Genomic DNA, 18,643 nt, shown 5'->3' on the forward strand with positions numbered 1-18,643 from the left:
TCTTGTCAAACTGCTTTAATATTTGGACATGAAGACAGGACAGAGCCATTCTGGCTGTGCACAGACAAGACACCCTCGAGCCACGGTGTAAGGCTGCAGGATTTCCCTTCTCAATGGATGTGTGGATTTGGCCAAGACGCAGTTCAGCTGATGACATCCAGAGCGTGCCAGTGGGGTGCACGTGTGGGGTAGGGAAGAGGGACGGGGGCTCCCCAGGCAGCTCAGAGGTTGTTCAGCTCCAACAAGGTCTGGTCCAGGACCTGGTGGATGCCAACGTTCTCCTCTTTGGCACTGGCCAGACTCTCTGTGAACACAAGGGACACACAGCCACACACAGCCAGCCACACGGACACGGGCCAACCGCACCCAGGCACAGACAGACCCACGCACACAACACCAAGCACAGACACACGCACACAAACGGACGTTTCAGTACGGCAACAGCGTCCAACAGAGCGGGGCCTCCCTGCAGAGCAGAGTCTGCGCAAGCAGCCCCGGCACCAGCAGGGATGAGCCCCGCCGCTCCGAGACCCACCAGGGTGGCCAGGCCAGCTGGGCCAGTCTCTGGGGACAGGCAATCCCTGCTCTTCAGCTTCTCTCATCCTCCCATCGCGCCCCATGGCCCTGAGCACGCTCACCGGCCAGCCGCGTGACACAGCCTCGCGCAGCCCCACGCTGGGGCACCCGATTTCCACAATCCTACCCCAGGTCTTCACTACTGCTGCTGGCTGGCTACAGACGTGTGTGCAAACCCTTGGCCAGCGAAAGAGGAGAACCAGTGCCTGCTCCATAACCCAGAGGTGCTCCATGAAGAACAGGAGTGAGACAGCAGCCCAGGAGGACGGGCAGAGGGACAGTACAGAGAAAGAGCAGAGCTGATGAGGCTGCAGGGACAAGCTCCACCGGCCAGAGCCTCCCCCGGCTCTCACTTCCCAACTGCATCCTCCTCCTTCAAGAGATGGGGATGGGACCGAGAGGCCTGCTGGCCAGGCCCCTGCACTGCTTCCCCAGCCCCATCTCCCAGCACTCCGGCCCAGTCTCTGCCCCCCACCGCCCATCCCCCTCCCCAGGCCTGGGGCAGCGGGGTGCTGCCTGGTTCCCAGCTCTGTCCCAGCCCTCCCAGCAGGGAGGCCCTGCTCGGAGGGGAATCCTCCCTGCACCATTTGGGATGACCAGAGTAACGAGGAAGAGGCTGGCCACCTTAGAGGTCCCCTAGCCCCTGGGAGGGGGGGGGAGGAAGGCAGCAATACACAAGCCACCATGTCCCTCCCTAGCGGGGCCAAGCTGATGCCAGGGGACAGCCATCAAGGCACGGGTGTCCCAGGACATTGTGAAAACCCTCCTTCTTCTCCCAGGGAAAACCGACCAGCTGCGGAGGGGCTCTCCAGCCCCCCCGAGCAGGGTGGTTACCCCAGGGTGGGAGGCCGAGGCCTGGCTATCCCTGCTCCACACACAGCTCAACTGCAGCGGGGAGTGGGCAGGGACTCCCGGCCCCGACCCAGCTTGGCCAAAACAGGGCAGGGGAGCAGTCGGGGCCTGGGAGCATCCCCTGCGGGGCCTGAGGGGGACGGGGAGCAGAGCCCACAGCAGCCCCTGTGGCTGCGTGGTGGGAACAGGCATGGGCTGTGGCCGGGGAGCTTTCCGCAGCTCAGTTGTTAAGTTCGGTAAGGATGACCCGCAGTTCGTTAGTGAGAACACGGTTTTTCTCGGCCTCCTGCCTTGAGCGCTCTAGAGAAAATGAAGACATCAGCGCAGCAGAGGGGAAGAGAGAGAGAAAGGAGAGTTAGCGAAAAGAGACAGTACTCCCTGGCGAGAGACCTCAGTGGAAACCCTGCAGCGGCGGTGGCCTGGCAGGCAGTGGGGATGAGCCAGGGCCGGCAGGGAGGCAGCAGGTCCCGGGACAGGGACAGGGCCTTGGGTCCATCTGTTTGGGGAAGGGGTGGTGGGGCAGGGTACGATGCCAAGGAAGGAGGAGGAGAAGGAGGATCCACTGAAGCTGGGACCCCTTTAGGGCCAGGAATCACCGCTGAAGGATAAGGTCAACCCTTTCGGCAGGGAAGCGTGATGCGAGAGATGCCAGGGCTGTGAAACTGCTGTTTGCAGGCAATGTCTGAGAGTGGTTGGGGAAGGGACAGGACCAGGTCTAACCCTATCTCAGGCCACAAGAGTGATGGAGAGCAGGTCTTGGAAGGAGGCAAAAGATGAGAAAAGCTGTGCCCAAGAGCCGGAGGGGTGGTGGGGGTCATCGCCCCCGGGCGAAGGCACAAAGGGCCCCGTCACGCTCAGCCTCGCAGCGCGGGAGCCGCTCGGGGCTCCACCTGAGGCGGTCCCAGCGCTCCCGCGGCTGCGAGCTGCGTGCAGACACCTCCTACCGCCCGGCTGCCGGCACCCGCGTGAGACAGGCAGGAAATGAGGGATGAGAGTGGAAAACCAGAGCAGCATGAAGAAAACAAAGGAGAAACCAAGGAGAGAAAACGCTTTATTGAGACCAACTCAGTAACCCAGAGGGACAGAACAGAAAAGAAAACAGTCATGAAATGCAAACTGAACAGCGATGTGCAAAGGACAGATGGGAGGCAGGGGCGAGGGAGGGAGCAGGGGGCTGCCTGCCTGCCTGGGGAACGGCTGCCCGCGTGGCCTGACACCCCCCTCCGTCCCTCGGGGCCGAGCCCTCCTCCCCGCTCTGGCGGTGGGGATGCTGCATCCCCTGTAGCAGCCCCGTGCCTCAGAAAGCAGCGCCGGGGCGGCTTTACTGGGGGGATTGTGGGGGGCAGGCTGCCCCCCTGCCCTGGAGGTCGTTTGCAGCACCGGGACCCCCCTCCTGCTCCCCGGTGCTGGTGGGAGCCGAGGAGGACAGTGGTGGAGCAAAGGGGTCCTTGGCCCGGGTCTGCCCCATTCCTGTCCTGCAACCCATCGCTAGACAGTGCTGGGACACGGGTGCAGCAATGGGGAGAGCCCCACAGCTGCTGACACCCCTCCACATCTCTGTCTGCCCCGGGAAGCATCTGCACCCTCGGGAAGGCCACCCCCTGCCCAAACCTGCACCTCATGGGCAGCCGTTTGCCCAGCACATGGGCGCCCAGGTGGGATGTGACTGCCCCCCGTCCCCACGTAGCACCCCTAAGCAGCTAGTCCTTCGTCTCCTCCCAAAGAGGGACAGTCTGGGAACAACCCAGGCTGGCCCCCGGCCCAAAGGAGTCGTGCTGAGGAGGGACAGAGGAGGGACTGGGGGCAGGAGGAGCTGTGGGGCAGGCAGGGCAGGTGAGCAGCGAGCGGGGAGGGGGGTGGCGGGCGGGGGGTGGCGCAGTGCTGGTGGCCGGCAGGGGCTCAGAGGGAGGTGATGTCGTTAAGCGCATTGTCCAGCTCCTCGCTGATCGCTTTGTACTTCATCTTCTGCGCATACACCTCGTCTGCAGGCGAGGGGTGGGTAGGGGGGCGGTGGAGCAGGGCGGGGGGCAGGTGGCAGAGAGAGAGAGAGTGGCGGATGAGCAGGGAGCCGTGGGCAGTGCGGCAGGAGCGTGCGAGTGCAGCGCCGTGCACGGTTTGGGGGGGGTGGACATGGCCGTCTTCCCGACCCGCAGCATCCCGGTGCCAGGGGGATGGGGGCCACAGCCCCCAGCAGCTCTTCATCTCCATGGCATCCCAGCCTTCCCCATCCTGGGCCCCCGTGACCACCCCATGCACTGGGCCACCCATCGCGGTGCACCTGCAGAGTGCTTTGTCCTCACCCTGGCCGTGCCCCATCCCGCCCCAGCCAGGGGCACGTGCCAGCCCTGGCCAAGCCATTGCAGAGCACCCCAGGCCTTCCCAGGCCGCCTGTGCTCCCCACGAGAGAGGGAAGTGGGGCAGGCAAGGAAATTTTACCTTCTAAATCATCGATGGTTTTCTCCAGCTTCGCCACAGACCGCTCGGCAAACTCTGCTCGGGTCTCAGCCTGCAGGAGCACAGGGGAGAGAGGATGAGCTGCAGATCTCCGGGGCACGACGGAGGTGTCTTCGGCCAGCGCGGGCTGCAGCGGACCCCAAACCTGCCCCTTCTGCATCTCCTCCCAAGAGCCCATACCTAGGCTCATTGATGGAGCTGGCGAGCACCTGGATTAGCCTCCGTGGTGTGTGTGTGTGCGCGCGCGCGTGTGTGTGTGTGTGTGTGTGAGAAGAGATTATTTTGACTCTGTTTGGGGGTATTGGAAGCATGGGCAGGGTTGGTGGTGCCCCCCATGACAAAGGCTCTTGTGCAGTCCATGGGAGCCAGGCCAACGATGCTGCTTCGCTTTAGACTGACCCCAGGAAGGGCAGCGTTCCCAGGGCCCTCCTCAAAGGAGGCATCTGGGCAAAGTGCCTTCTTGCTGGGCATCCCGTTTATCCTAATCTGTCCTACTGAAAGCAGAGAACCCATCAGAACCCATACTTCACCGCTCATGTGTGCTACCAATGCTACACGGATCACCGCTAAACAAACGTGGCTTGAAGTACAGGTGTGCGGGGCATGAGCTACAGCCAGCACACGTCCCAGGAGCGGGACACCAGGTACGCTTCCCCCGGGGGCTGAAAGAGGGCTTTTTGTGGTGCAGCCACAGCGACTAAAAACAAGGGGAGCGTCTCAGTGCTAAGGTCAGGCTGCGCCAATGCTCTGCCTGGCCCGTAGCCTTTCTTCCCAGTCTTTGCGATAACCTCCAAGTCTTCTTCCAGTCTGAATTAAGCACTGCCTCATGTCTTTTCCAGCACCTCGTTTCTTTGTTTTACCAAAGGCTGAGCTGGCACTGTGGGAGCAGAGGTGAGCGGTGCAGCGGAGCAGAACGTGGCACGGGGCCAGGGGGCAGCGAGGCAGGCAGACGCGCCCTAACGGGGCTGTGCCTGCTCCTGCCAAGGGGATCCTCCCTGGGGATGCAACTAATGGCCCTCCAGAGGGTACAGGGAGACCTCCCGAGGGCAGAGAGACCCTGCCGGAGCATCCCAGAGCCAAGCTCAGGGCATCCTTCCTGCCAACCCCTCTCCTGGGGTGCCCTGCCCCAAATCCCTTACCTCCTTCAGTTTTTCCCCTAGAAGCTTGATTTCCTCCTCATACTTGTCCTCCTTGGTGGAATACTGCAGAGAGAGATGGCACCCATGAGCCACGCGGCACGGCTGCGGCTGTGTGTCACCCCAGCCCCCCGCCAGACCCCACGCACAGCTGGCCCCTCTCCCAGCCCCAGCTCAGCCAGGTCCTACCTTGTCAGCTTGGGCCTCCAGGGACTTCAAGTTGTTGGTGACAATTTTCAGCTCTTCCTCTAGGTCACCACATTTACTACATCCCAAGCAGGGGCCATCAGGTGGGGGAGTGGGGACAGGGGCAGGCGAAGGACAGAGAGGAGCCGACAGAGCAGGTGCGGGGAAGGAGGAAAGAAAGAGAGAGAACAAGTTGAGAAAGGAGAAAAAAACAGCAAATGCAGGTGGAAGAGGAGCAGAGGCACCATGGCGGTGAGCAGCAGCTGCTGGGACACATCCGTTCCTTGCCGGACCGCCTGCACGGACACTGCTTCCGGAGGCAGAGCGCCACCAGTGTCCGGCAGCCGGGCTCCTGCTCTGGGAAGGAAAGCAGTGCCTAGGCGGCCCGGGGGCCGGAGGAGCAGAGGAGGGGATGGCATGGGAAGCATCCCTTTGCCCTCCATGGTGCGTGCCGGCGTGCCCAGCCTGCCCCGTCCACGGGGCCCTGGCTCCAATGCCTGCTGCCCGCGGGGCGAGGGGAAGGAAAGGTGAGGCTGTGGCCGAGGCAGCGGTGCGGAGAGCAGAGAGGCAGCTTGCACGGTTCGAGAGACAGAGACGGAGAGAGAGGGGCTGCCGCGTGGCTCCCCGCTTCCCTGCCGCAGTACCTCTTCCTCTGAGGCCATGAGGGATTTGAGAGTCTGGTCCATGGTCCGCAGCTCTTCTTCCAACTGTCTCACTCGGCTGGGGGCGGGAAGAGGGGGCACCCCGGGGGGGCCGAGCAGAGAACAGGGTCAAACGCGCTCCTGGCCGGCCGGCACCCACCCTGCCGATGCCGGCAAGCCCAGCGCGCCCCGCTGCGGGGGCTCCCCTAGTGCGGAGCTGGCCGGCAGCGCTGGCGGGGAAGGGACGTCCCTAAACCCGCACGGCTCACGCCCTGCGCTCCCGCGGGCTCGGGGCAAGGGCTGCCGGGGTTGGGGCTGCGTCGGAGCGACCCGCCGTGAGCGCCGCCACTCACCTCTCCGCAACCTCTGCCCGCTCCTCCGAGCGCTCCAGCTCTCCCTCAAGGACGACCAGCTTGCGGGCGACCTGTCGGCAGCAGCAAAAGGCACGCGTCGGCCCCGGGCGGTCCCAGCTCCGCGGGGAGGCTGCCCCGGGTACCACCGTTGCGGCCATGACAGACCGAGGTGATGGGCTGGGAGGCAGATGGCACCGTGGCGAGGGGGTGGCCGTGGGGAGGCTGGGGACGCCGGGGCCTGGGGGTGGTGGGCAGGGGACAGGGCGGAGGGAGCACGCAGGAAGCAGCGCTCACCTCCTCATATTTGCGGTCGGCCTCTTCGGCTATGTGCTTCGCCTCCTTCAGCTGCATTTCCTGGAGCTCCATCTTCTCCTCGTCCTTCATGGCCCTGTTTTCGATGACCTTCATGCCTCTGAGGAAAGTCCAAGCCAGAAGATGTTATTGCCATGGTCAATGGGCCGTGTCCCAGCTCCTGGGCCCGGCTCCGTGCCTGCCACGCACGTCCCAACCCGCCATCCTCCAGCTCTGGAGATGAGGGACATCTCCCGGGGCGCTGGCACTCGCTGGCCGCTCTGCGCATTAGGGTCATGCCGGGGTGCTCCTGTGCACGATTAAAGCAACCAGGCAAAGAAACTGGCCCCAAAACCACCCTGGGGCCACTTCCCAGAGCGAGGAGGTGCAGCCATGGTGCTTCTCGGCCAGGCACGTCCTGAACTGTCCCAGACTCATCATCCAGCCCATGACGAGGGCTGGGCGCAACCTCTGCAGAAGCAGCCTGACAGCCTGGCAGCCTTTGGGAAACGCTAGAAAACTTCCCGTGGCAAAGCTGTTTCTCATTCAGGAGTGAAGCTCAGAAACAGGGAGCGATGCAGCCCCTGAGCAGCCCGCGGCAGGGACTCCTGCGACGGGACGCACGGCAATCCGAGCGCCGGAGGGACGCTGTGGCTGGGGCAGCAGGACCGTCCCGTGCTGCCCGGACGAGCCAACACAAAAGACTTTTCTCCACTAGCTCAGCTGCTGATGATCACTGAGGAAACGTCACACCAGGAACATGATGACGTGTCTGGGCACCCGGCAGCTCCTGGGCGGTGGCTGCTAGTCCCATAAAACCTAAGTACCCTCCGTCTGCATCGCTTTTCCTTTGGAGGTGTGATTACTGCTGGCAGCTAAGCCACCGCCGTCGGAGGAATCAGAAACACCATCCGCAGTGTTTTTTTGAACAAGGCTGTTTCACTGCTTCTGCTACTAAAAGCCAACTCCAATTCCTAGGTGCCAGGAGCTCCCCCCGGGCTGTTGCTCAGCCCTCGAGCGGAGGAGTCTGCTCTGGGACAGAAAACAGACTCTGAGCAACCTCTGGCCTTAGCTACCGCCTGATATTTATATGAGCATCAGACCACATTTTTCAGGACTTTAAGAGTGCCCTGGAAATTTCAAAGAACGCACTTATTTGGGGAACTTCTCTGTGCTGTGGCCTTGCTCTGTCCCTTTGGGGTCTGCAGGAAGACTGACACAATCCCCTTAAGGTCATTTAAGAAAAACTCTCTCCAGCCTCAACCACAGCAAGCGGGATCCTGAGGGAGACGGGTTTGAAGCTCAGCCCTTGCAGCACGGGGCGGCAGGGCTCCTGGCAGTCCTCACGGGCAGGGGCCGGGCAGCACCCTGTCGGCAGCCTGCCTCCCGCCCGGACCCGAAACCCAGAGCCCCCCAAATCGCCACTGCGAAGCCAAGTGCGAAGGGTCTGCCCGCGATCCAGGGTACCCCGACCCGGCACCCCCTGTCCCCCCACGCCGCACCTCTCGCTCTCATCAGCCGCCTTCTCGGCCTCCTCCAGCTTCTGCAGGGCGGTGGCCAGGCGCTCCTGGGCTCGGTCCAGCTCCTCCTCCACCAGCTGGATGCGGCGGTTCAGAGAAGCCACTTCGGCCTCGGCCTGGGGGAGAAGAAACGCCGCGGTCACCCCTTGCCGCAGCAGCGAAGGGCTGAGAGACGCCGACGCTGCCCAAGCCGCACCGCATCAGCCCCTCGGCAGCCACGACTGCAGCTACCGAGTGCACCGCGACGCGGCGTCCCCGTCCTGGCCGGTGCCCCGGTGAGTTGGGGAAGGTGCAAGCTGCTGCCCCGGGGAGGAGGGACAGCCTGGCCCCCCCAGCGCTGGGCTGGAGGCAGTGTAAGCACCGAACAGCGAGACGGGGCTCCCGGGCTGGAGCGAGTGCCAGCAGCGCTGGGAGAGCCCTGGGAAGCCGGCTGCCACCCAGACATCCGCCCTGCCCCGGCTGCGAACCCTGCTGAGCTCTTCGCTTGCGCTAACGAGTTCCAGAGGCTAATTACAAGCTGCATATACATATATATATATATATATGTGGAAAGCATTTTTCTGCAATTACTTTTGCGTTTGCTGTCAAGCACACCCCTTTGCCCGTGCCGCAAGAGCTCCCGGCCCACGTTCCCGCCAGCGCTCGCCCTGCGCCTCCTTGTACCCCGCTGTTTGTCCAGGGACGCCCGGCTGATATCGCTGCGTACGAGGCGCTTTCCGTCCCCGTGACCAGCCCCTGTCTCCCACACCCTCCTGTGAGCAGGCACTGCTCGCTGCCACCCGCGACACGTGGCCCCGGCGCCTTTCTCTAAGGACAACAGGATTTTCCCCAGCCTGTCTTTCGTCCCTAGCGCCTTGTCGGATGCTGCTTGCTCCTGACCACGCAGTCCGGGCGGTCCTGCTCGACGCTCCCAGCCCCTCCATCACTCCCTGGGGCACCCGGCTCCGGCCCTGCGGAGGGAAGAGGCGCGCTTCCCTGGTCGGGCGGCCGGAGCGGCCGTGCTGTCATGGGGATGGTATTTGGGGTTTGCAGAGCAATGAGTAAAGGAGCAGGAATGCCCTGCATGGATTCGCTCCCGAAAAGGAGATCGGAGCCACTTGTGGATTTCCTGTTTATGGAGGCGGCAGCGGAGCGAGCCGAGAGGATCTCTGGTGGGATACCCTCCTCGGCCCGGTGCCGGCAGGGGGCATGGCACGTCTGGCAGCGGGGACAGCCGAAGCCTAGCCTCCCAGGCGGCCGAACCCCCTCCGAATTACAGCGCAGCGCTGGGGAGAGTGGAGCGAGTCGCCCTCGGCAGGCTGGCGCCCGGCCAAGCCAAGGCCGCTGGGGCCCGTGGCACCGGGGCCCTGCGCATTCCCAGGCTCCCCGGGCGCCGGCCGGCACGGCCCGGGCAGCAGGGCCCAGGAGGCCCGGCCCTGGCCCCGCGCTCTTTCCACTCGGGAAGGCTTCCTGCTCCCACCGCACTGCCACGGCCAGGAACCACTGCCTCAGCAGCTCCCGGCCACGGGCTCCCCTGCACGGGGTTGCACATGGGCCATGAAAAACCCGGGAGCAAAGGATGGATGGCAATGAAGTGACGCGGCGGGAAGCATCCCTGTGTCCTGGGACGCAAGGGGACCCACGCTGACCCAGAGACTAATTACCCCGTTTTTCCACAGGCTGGGACGGGCCCAGCCGGCTGCAGCTCCCGGGCATGCCAGGCTGCCATCCCTGGCCGGCCTCGCGCTCCAGCACCCTGAATGTCCCCGGGGGACATCCACCACGCGGCACGGAGCAGGGGGGCCGTGGGGGCAGCGCCGTGTCGCCCAAGGAGCAGGGAGCCAGGCCATCCCGTCAATACCTCACTGGCCCTGTGCCGGTTACGGAGACGCTGCTGGACCCACCTGGGCTGTCCCTGCTCCCCGCAGCGCCGGCCCGGCCATGGCCCTGCTCAGGTTCACCCGTGGGTGCCCATCCCCGGCCCTTCCCTCCTGCAGGAAACCGGCTGCCGTGCCAAGCCCCGCCGGCTGCCTGGGACGCGGCCAGGAGCTGAGCTGAGCTGAGCGCCCGGCAGCTCAGGTTCCCACGTGGTTGTCCCCACGCGAGCCGCCGAGCGGGGAGCTCGGGCTGGAGCCCGCCGAGGCGATGCCCTGCCTGCCCCAGCCACCTCGGGGCACGCGGATTTTGGGGGAGGGGGTTATATATATTTTTTTTTTTCCTGGGGAAGTGGCCCCGAAGTGGGTCAGAGCCCTGCCTGGCCGGACGCTCGGGAACATGAGCTCTCCGGCAGCGCCTGGTGACCGGGGAACGCGATCTGCGGCTGCAGGAAGGGGCCATTTCCTCTGCACGCAGCCCTAGTGACAACAGCCCGGGCACCGCACCCAGCTCTGCCGCCCCTGATAGCGGGAGGATGTCAAAGGAGCGGAGAAGGCATCGGAAAAAAAAACAAAACAGAAAAAAAAAAAAAAAACAACAACCCCAAAGCCAGGAACAAGCTGAAGCCTGGGAATGCCATCCCACTGCCGCCGCGCGGGAAGTTCAGCCCCGGCAGCACTGCGGGGCAGCCTGCCCCCGGGGAGGGATGTCTTGGCGAGCCGAGGGCTCTGCGCTGCTCCGACGCTGGCATCGCGGGGCCCGCTGGAAGCCAGGCGAGAGCCCAGGTGTGGGATTTTTAGCAGCGCATGCCGCTGGCCGCCGAGGGAGGGGAATCCTTTCCCAGGATCTGTCCGACCCCAAGCAGGGCCGGGACTGTGGGCTGGCCTCCGTCCCGAGCCTGGGCTCTCGTCTTCCGGCATCCTCCCCGGCGTGGGAGCTGGGCAAGCTCCGGAGAAGCCCCGGGGGCCCAGCGGGAGCACCCGATGCAGCCGCCCGCCCTTCTGCTCGCGGGGTCATGACGTGGCCAGGACGCTGCCCGCAGACCCCAGCCCCGCAGCGGCCAGGTCTCCCGCAAGCTGCCGCAGCACGTGGCAGGAGGGGGCCCCAACCGCGGGACCGTTCCCATCCCGGCAGCTCAGCCCCCAGCACCAGGACAAGCTGTTGGGAGCAGTGGGAGCCATGGGACAGGCACCCCGCTGACACAGGGCCGGCCGGCTGCAGGGCCGCCTCGTCGGCCGGTACCTGCCCCCGACCTGGCCCGTCTGCTGCCTCTCCCGGCGGCTGCCCTCGCCCCGGCACTGCCGGAGACGCCGCCGGGGACGCCACTGGCGCTGCCCCAGGAGGAGATGCCCCTTTCCGGCGCAAGGGAGACGAGCTGCTCCCTGCCGCGGGCGGCGGGAGGGATGCCGGGGCACGGGAGCGCGGCTGGCCACCGTCAGCCCCGTGCAGCTGCGCGCTGCCGCGCTGCCCGAGCCCCGGGAGCACGCCGGGGCGCGGAGCAGATAACGCCGCTCCCAGGAGACGCGGCCGAGGATGCCGCACGCAGCCGGGCGAGCCGCGGCGGGGCAGCCCCGGAAGCGAGCGGCGGCTGCCCACGCCGATAGCGCCGGCGGGCAGCGGGACGGCATCCGCTCCCAGCCCCGAACCGGGGCAGGCAACGCCCGCGGGGTCCCGGGCAGGGCTCCGGCTGCACCGGGCGCTCCGGCACCGCCTGCTCCGGGGGACGCCGGCTCGGCTCCGCGGGGCCCGGCTGCCCCGCACGGCTACCCGGAGCCACGGGGGCTTCCTGGGCTCCAGCCCGGCTCCGGGGCTGGGTGAGGGGCTGGCGGGGGGGGCGCCCAGAAAGATGCCACCCATCCCACAGCCGGGTCCGGCACCTCCGCAGGGGCCTCGCCAGCCCCGCCGTGCCTCCCCGGCGCCCCTCGGCGCTGCGGCCGGGCGGCCTCGCCGCGGCGGCCCCGGAGGTGGCCAGCCCGGGGCCCCCGGCCGGGGCCTTACCCGCTCCCGGGCCTGCCGCTCGGCATCGGCCTCCCGCTGCAGGTGCTCGGCGCGCTCCTCCGCCTCGTCGGCCACCTGCTGCAGGCTCTGGATCTTCTTCTTCACGGCGTCGATGGAGCTGATGCCGGCCATGGCCCCGCGGCGGCGGCGGGGGAGCGCAGGGGAGGCCGCGCCGCGGAGCCCTTTGTGGGATCCGCGCTGGCTCGGGCAGGAAGCGCTCAGGCAGCGGCCGCTCCCGCCGCCCGCCCTGCCTCCATCCCTTCCTGCTCCTCCTCCTCCTCCTCCTCCTCCTCCTCCTCCTGCTGCTGCCACCGACCGGACCTGGGCCTGCCACGCTCCCCTGGGCAGGGTGCACAGTGCTCCCTCATGCAAGGCACACTGGCCCCCCGGGCAGGGTGCACGGTGCCCCCCCGCCAGGCAGGGTGCATGGTGCCCCCCCCCCAGGCAGGGTGCACGGTTCCCCCGCCCTGGCAAGGCACGCAGTCCACCCCAGGGCAGGGTGCATGGTGCCCTCCCAGGCAGGGTGCATGGTGCCCCCCCCCCAGGCAGGGCACAATGTGCCCCCCCAGGCAGGGTGCACGGTGCCCCCCAGGCAGGGTGCACGGTGCCCCCCCAGGCAGGGCACAATGTGCCCCCTGGGTAGGGTGCATGGTGCCCCCCTGGCAGGGTGCACAGTGCCCCCCATCAGGGCGCCCGGTCCCACCCAGCTCCACCGGCCGGGTAGGAAGGAGCCCAGGCGGGTCCCCTCCTGGGGGAACAGGAGCCGGGGGGGCCCCGGGTGCCCCGGTGTGCAGGAGCGGTGCGCCCTGCGCGTGGCCCCCACACTCTGCCCCCCAGCCCTGTGCAGGGCCGGGGGCCTCTTGGCCTTTTGCCCATAGGGGCCACGGGGGATTCAGTGAGCGCCGTGGGGCAGAGCCCGCTCCCGGGCAGCCCCACGGGGACCAGAGCCGGAGCCTGGTCTGCAGCAGCCATCCCGCTCAGCCCCTCGGCGCCCGCTGTCCCGAGCGGGGCACTGGCCTGCAGCACCCTGGGGACCCGCGAGGCCTGCAGGGCCCCCGGTGCCCCCCCGAGCGCCTGGGGGCTCTGCCCCCCGAGAGAGGCCGGACCCCCGGCTCCCAGGTCTCCATCCCAGCCGGAGCGTGGGCCCGGCCGGGGCCCAGAGCTGATCTGCACGTCACACCTGCCTCCAGGGACGCAAATTCCTGGGCCACCTTGGGCTCAGAGGCCAGGCAGTGTGCGGAGCCCCCGGAGCCCTGGGAGAGCCCGGGAAAGGGCGGCATGGGGCGGCTCTGCTGGGCACCACCGGCCCCGGCCTTGCCCCCAACCCGGGGACAGCACGGATGCTTTGGTGCCCACCACGCTCCCGGGCGCTCGCACTGCCCCGGCACGGCAGCCCGCGCGGGACCCCTCGCTCCGGGCAGAGGGAGGCTCCCGGGCGGCGGAGGGGCCGTGGGACGGGGCCGTGGGGCGGGTTGGGGCCAACCGCCCCGGGTGCCGTGGCCCGGCCGCGGCGGGTGCCTCCGGCGCTAGCCCCACCCAGGGATGCAGTCACTTCCCAGCAGAGCCCCGTTCCCTCCCACCGGCTCGGGGAATGGCCAAATAAGAGCAAAGTCACAGCTTGGGAGAGCGCCGGGGCGGGAACTCGGGCGAAGCCGTCGGGATCACGGCCTGGGAATGCCGGAGCTTGCATTTCCCTGGGCGCTTGCAGTGCCCCGCGGACACGCCAACCCCGTGCGGGGTACCGGGGCCGGGCCGCCGGCGGGTACCGCCTGGGCTGCAGCGCCTGAGCCCGCTGCGTCTTGCCTTCGAGGCCACATCCAACACAGCGGGGAGGGCGGCCCCCGCCCCCGGGGGTGGCACCGGCACCGGCACCAGCACCGGCCCGCGAGCTCGGCGGTGCCGGAGGCAGGCCAGCGCCTGCTGCTTCCTAGAGGAGCACGGGCAGATCTAATCTTTTAAGGCATTTGTTGACATTTTTCCGAGAGCGGGGTTATACGTGATGTGCCCTGACCCGGCCGAGGGATGGGGCCGCTCCGTGCTCGCGAGCACAGGCTGCCCCGGGGAGTCCCGCGGGGAGCCCGGCAGGCCGGCTGCGAGCGCGCCTGCCCACTCCGAGGGTTTAGCCGTCTCTGCCTCGGCGGAGCTGACGGCAGCGCTGCGCCTCGTCCCGTGGAGGAGGTAACACGAGCCCCGACACTTAGCACCATCAGCACGTTCAGCTCCCCGACGCAGACACCTGGCAGCTCCCGGCGGCCCAGACGCAGGGGATCCCATCCCGGCATCACCACCACCCGTGGGGCTCTACGCCGCCCCGGCACGGCTGCGCCAGGAGCCCTGCCTTGGGCACCGCAGCCAGGCTGCCTCCGCCAGGGGCCTGGCAGCCCCGAGGCCGCGGGAGCGCTCTCCCGCACATGCTTGGACCACAGATGCTCTCCCAAACACGCATTTTGAGTCTTCCTCTCCTGAATGCCCTCCTTTGCCCTGCCTCCCCTCCAGGCCCTTCTCTCAAAGGGGTCCGGGGCTCCCAGGCCTCTGCATCGGGTGGGATGGGACTCCCGTTTCCAAAGCCCAGGAGACTTTCTGAGCCGCTGCGAACCCTGAGCGGGGCAATACCTCCCTGCTCTGGGGCAGCGAGCCCAGGACGGCTCCGCGTAGCCCACTGCAGCCTGCAGGCTCTGCTCTGCGCCCCTCATCCCCCCAGCCAACGTCTCTCTGGTGCTGGTGCCTGCCCCTTCCTCCCAGCTCTGTGCCTGGGAGTCTCCCATCCGCACTCGGAGGGACCCCGCACCAAGCTCTCCTAGACCCAGGCTCACGTGCATCCAGTTAGACCAGCACAAACCCTCGTGTAGACACTGCAGGCCCTCTGCCCAGCTCCGTGTGCCTGTCTCGAGCCAGGATAAATGTGCTCTTCCCAAGGATTTCCACTGTTTTCACTAACTGTTTTAGTATCTAATTAAATTGGGGCAGGCCCCTAAGGTCAACAAGCAAAGCCGGAGCTTTCTCAGGACAAACTTCTGCAAACTTCTCCCACGAGACTCAGCCCGGCCTCCGGCAGGGCTCAGGGGTTTGCACTCGTTGGTGCATGGGCCGTAACACTGCAGGCTGTGTGTTTTGCAGGCAGGGTTGCATGTCCCAGGGCGCCCCTTTCCCTCGGCCACCTGCCCGGTGTCTGGAGCGGAGCTCAGATGGAGGTGCCGTAGCAGGCCCATCAGCTCAACCCTGCTGCAGGCAACCCTGCGCCCGAGGAGGTCCCACCTGGCCTGTGCCCTGGCCACGGGTGCCTCCTCGCCCCAGGGCCACCCTGCCCGCCTGCTCCTTCTTTGCATCTTTTGAAGTCCTGGAGGAGCCAGTCACCCCAGGGACTCCTGCTGCCGCTGCTCGTCCTTGTCTGCTTGCCCCTGTCCTTGGCGGCCACCTTGGAGATTTGACGCATCTCCCCCATTTAGCTCTCTAAACCAGCTGGGACTGAATTTTTTGTTCTCAATCCTAAAAAGCCTGGCCATGCCCCTGCTGGCCGCACTCCAGACAGCTCCCCTTTAGCTTCTCCTCCAGTTTCCAGGGTTGGTTTTCATCAGAGAAGGACTGGCTATCAAAAGGAGGATTTATTTATAGAGTGTCAAATACCCTGTGTGGCACCGCAGGTCGTTATACCCCGCTCCGCTCCCCGAGGCCGCGCACAGCTGTTCCACCCTTCATCCTGGGCTGGCACAAGCCAATTTCGACACCTTCCTAACACCTCCCTGGTGGGATCCATTTCTCAGGAGAAACATCAGTCACAACACTAAATAAAACTGTTCCTGGCCGTGCCCTTCCCAGGGTGCAGGGCCGCACACCGGCCCCCGAAAGGGCGGCCCCAGGCGCCCCAAGCATCCTTCCTTGCAACCAGTGCGCACTGCCACCGCGGTAGCTGGCCACGGGCAAGAGCTGCTTCCATTTCTCTGCTCCCTTTACCTTTCTGCAACAGCCCAACAAGTGCTGTGGAGCTTTTACTACAACCGTACCGGAGGTGTGCACCCAGGGAACGGTGACCCAGCTCGGGACGCTTGTTCCCATTGGGTCTGGGGTGCAGGCGGCGCCACAGGGCTGAGCGCGAGCCGGGCAGCTGGTGCCTCTGCTCTACCCACGAAGCTCCAGCGAAGCCAGGAGGCACCGGCTGCACAAGTGGTGCCTGTCGCGCCCCCCACACGCCCCCCACGCGCAGGCGGCCCCGGACTGGTCCCTGCCCTGCATCCGCCATGGCTCAGCCCGGTTCTGTGTCAGCGTCCCAGGAATGGGATCCTGCCAGTCTTCCCCACAGATGCTTTCCATATAAGGCTCCCCTCTTCCTTTGCCCCCCCCGGGTCTGGTGCACGCGCAGGGGAGGGGTTGCTGGCAAGCCTACGTACGTCTGTAGCTTTCTTCTCCGCCTGTTCCAGCTTCTCCTGTGCCTCCTTGACGGACTCGGAGTACTTCTCCACCTCATCCTCCGTGCCCTTCAGCTTCTTCTGAAGGCCCTGCTGTTCCTCCTCCAGCTGGGGAAGGGACGGGAGCGAGGGTCAGGGGTGGCCACGCAAGGCTGGAGGTCTCAAGGGGACTGGCAGTGCTCATAGGGCTGGGGGGGGGAAACAGCCACCCTCATCCTGGGGTGGCCCAGACCAGGGGCGCAGTAAGGGAGCACATGGACACACTCACTCCGTCAACTTTGGGGCTGCAGCTCCTTGGGGAGCACCAGGGTCCCCAGGGTCGGAGCAGCCTCCAGTATCTGTGAGCCCGATGGGGGCAAGGAGATGGTGGCCTCCTCCCCATATTGGGGGCTGTTTAGGTCCCACCTGGGGGACACAGCTCCAGAGGGCACTGGGATCTCCCTCTCCGTGCATCTGGGATGGGAACATGTTGTTCCAAAGGGTCTCCATGGGAGAGGGATAAGGATGTGGCAGGTGGGGATCGGCTGGTGCTGAGGTGTCCCATCGAGGCATGGCCTGGCATTTGGGGGTGACTGAGGCGAGTGGTGGGGCAGCAGGCTGGAGCGCATGTCCCCAGGGCCGGGCACTGAGTGGGACAGGGGTCCTCACAGTTGGACACCAGGAGGGGTGAGGTCCCCAGAGATGGCTATCCCGTAGGGTGAGGTCCCTGGCGGTGGGCACCCCTAGGCCAGTGGTCTCCTGGGCTGGACACCCAGTGGGCTGAGGCCCCCACGATTGGACACCAGGAGGGGTGAGGTCCCCGGGGTTGAATACCAGGAGGGCTGAGGTCCCCAGGGCTGAACACCCATCAGTGTGAGGTCCCTGGGGCTGGACACTGGAAAGGATGAGGTCCCCAGGGCTGGGAACACAGCGGGACAAGGTCCCAGGGGTGGGCGTCCCTGGGATAGTGGTTCCCAGGGTTGGACTCCCATCGGGGTGAAGTCCCCAGTGTTGGACATGCATGAGAGCGAGGTTCCCGGGGCTGGACACAGGGAGAGGGGAGGTCCCCAGGGTTGGACATGCATCGGGGTGAGGTCCCCAGGGTAGGACACCCTCGGGGCGAGGTTCCCAGGGCCAGGGACCCTGCATGGCGAGGTCCCCAGGGGTGGGCACCCCGAAGGCGGGGGTCCCCAGGCCACGCGGGGGGGGAGGCTCGTGGGGGGGGCCCACCTGCTTGCAGCGGTCCTCCGCCTGCTTCTTGTCGGCCTCCGCCTGCTCGGCGCGGTCGATGGCGTTCTCCTTGTCCAGTTTCAGCATCTGCATCTTCTTCTTGATGGCCTCCATGGCGGCGGCGGCGGCGGCGGGCGCGGGGCGCGGAGCGGCGGGCGGGCGCGGAGCGGCGGGGGCGGCGGGAGCACCGGCTCTGCGCCCCCCGCCCCGCCGCGCCGCCTAAGAGCCGGGGAGGGGCCGCGCCGGCGCCTCCCCCGCCGCCCGCCAGCACCTTTTAGGGACAGGCTCGCCACCGGCCGCCGGCGGCACCGGCCGGGGGGGCCGGGCGCCCCGCCGCCGCCCCGGCACCGGCACCCGGGGCACCGCGGGGGCTCCGGGCTGGCGGCGCCGCGGTGGCACCGGGCGAGGGGCACCCGCTGGCACTGCGGTGGGGACAGTGCGTGGCACTGCGCTGCGGTCACCCCGCTGACTCTGGGCTAGAGGCACCGCGGTGGCATTGCGCTGGGGACATCCCGGTGGCACCACACTAGGGCACACCCCCAGTGACACTGGGCTAGGGGCACCCGGTGGCACTGCACTGGGGACACCTCGGTGGCACTGCACTAGGGGCACCCGGTGGCACTGCACTGGGGACACCTCAGTGGCACCGGGCTAGGGGCACCCGGTGGCACTGCGATGGAGACGCCTCAGTGGCACTGCACTAGGGGCACCTGGTGGCACTGCATTGGGGACACCTCGGTGGCACTGCCCTGGGACATCCCGGTGGCACAGGGCTAGGGGCACCGAGTGGCACTGCACTGGGGACACCTCGTTGGCACCGGGCTAGGGGCACCCTGTGGCACTGCACTGGGGACATCCCGGTGGCACTGCACTAGGGGCACCCGGTGGCACTGTGCTGGGGACACTCTGCTGACTCTGGGCTAGGGGCACCCGGTGGCACTGTGATGGGGACACCGTGTGGCACTGCACTAGGGGCACCCCGGTGATACTGGGTTAAGGGCACCCCACTGGCACTGCACTGGGAACATCCTGGTGACACTGCACTCGGGGCACCCCAGTGGCACTGCACTGGGGACACCCTACTAACTCTGGGCTAGGGGCTCCCGGTGGCACTGTGATGGGGTGCACCCACGGGCTGTGATTGACTTGGGGACACCCACAGACTGGCAC

At 66.7% G+C, this 18,643-nt stretch overlaps 1 protein-coding gene across 2 annotated transcripts; it reads right to left on the reverse strand.

Annotated features, from left to right (window-relative positions):
* On the reverse strand, positions 1–17,656 carry TPM2 (tropomyosin 2). Of its 2 annotated transcripts, XM_067316467.1 has the most exons (9): positions 17,474–17,656; positions 16,247–16,372; positions 7,992–8,125; positions 6,493–6,610; positions 6,199–6,269; positions 5,849–5,924; positions 5,022–5,084; positions 3,865–3,934; positions 1–304 (listed from the first exon to the last, which is right to left on the reverse strand). In XM_067316467.1, the coding sequence occupies exons 1-9, from the start codon at positions 17,585–17,587 to the stop codon at positions 222–224; spliced, it is 855 nt and encodes a 284-aa protein (XP_067172568.1). In that variant the 5' UTR covers positions 17,588–17,656; the 3' UTR covers positions 1–221. The 2 variants fall into 2 exon arrangements, with proteins under 2 accessions (XP_067172568.1, XP_067172569.1); XM_067316468.1 differs by lacking the exons at positions 16,247–16,372; positions 17,474–17,656 and adding an exon at positions 11,862–12,088.
* Positions 17,657–18,643: the final 987 nt, after the last annotated feature.

Source organism: Apteryx mantelli, chromosome Z (assembly GCF_036417845.1).
Source record: "Apteryx mantelli isolate bAptMan1 chromosome Z, bAptMan1.hap1, whole genome shotgun sequence".
Classification (NCBI taxonomy): Eukaryota; Metazoa; Chordata; class Aves; order Apterygiformes; family Apterygidae; genus Apteryx; species Apteryx mantelli.

Coding starts and splice junctions, on each gene's coding strand:
- TPM2 (XM_067316467.1), bottom strand. CDS start 17,587: ATGGAGGCCATCAAGAAGAAGATGCAGATGCTGAAACTGGACAAGGAG. Junction 6,611..7,991: donor GCGGCTGATGAGAGCGAGAG/GTGCGGCGTGGG, acceptor GACTTTCCTCAG/AGGCATGAAGGTCATCGAAA. Junction 305..3,864: donor AACCATCGATGATTTAGAAG/GTAAAATTTCCT, acceptor TTGTGTTCACAG/AGAGTCTGGCCAGTGCCAAA.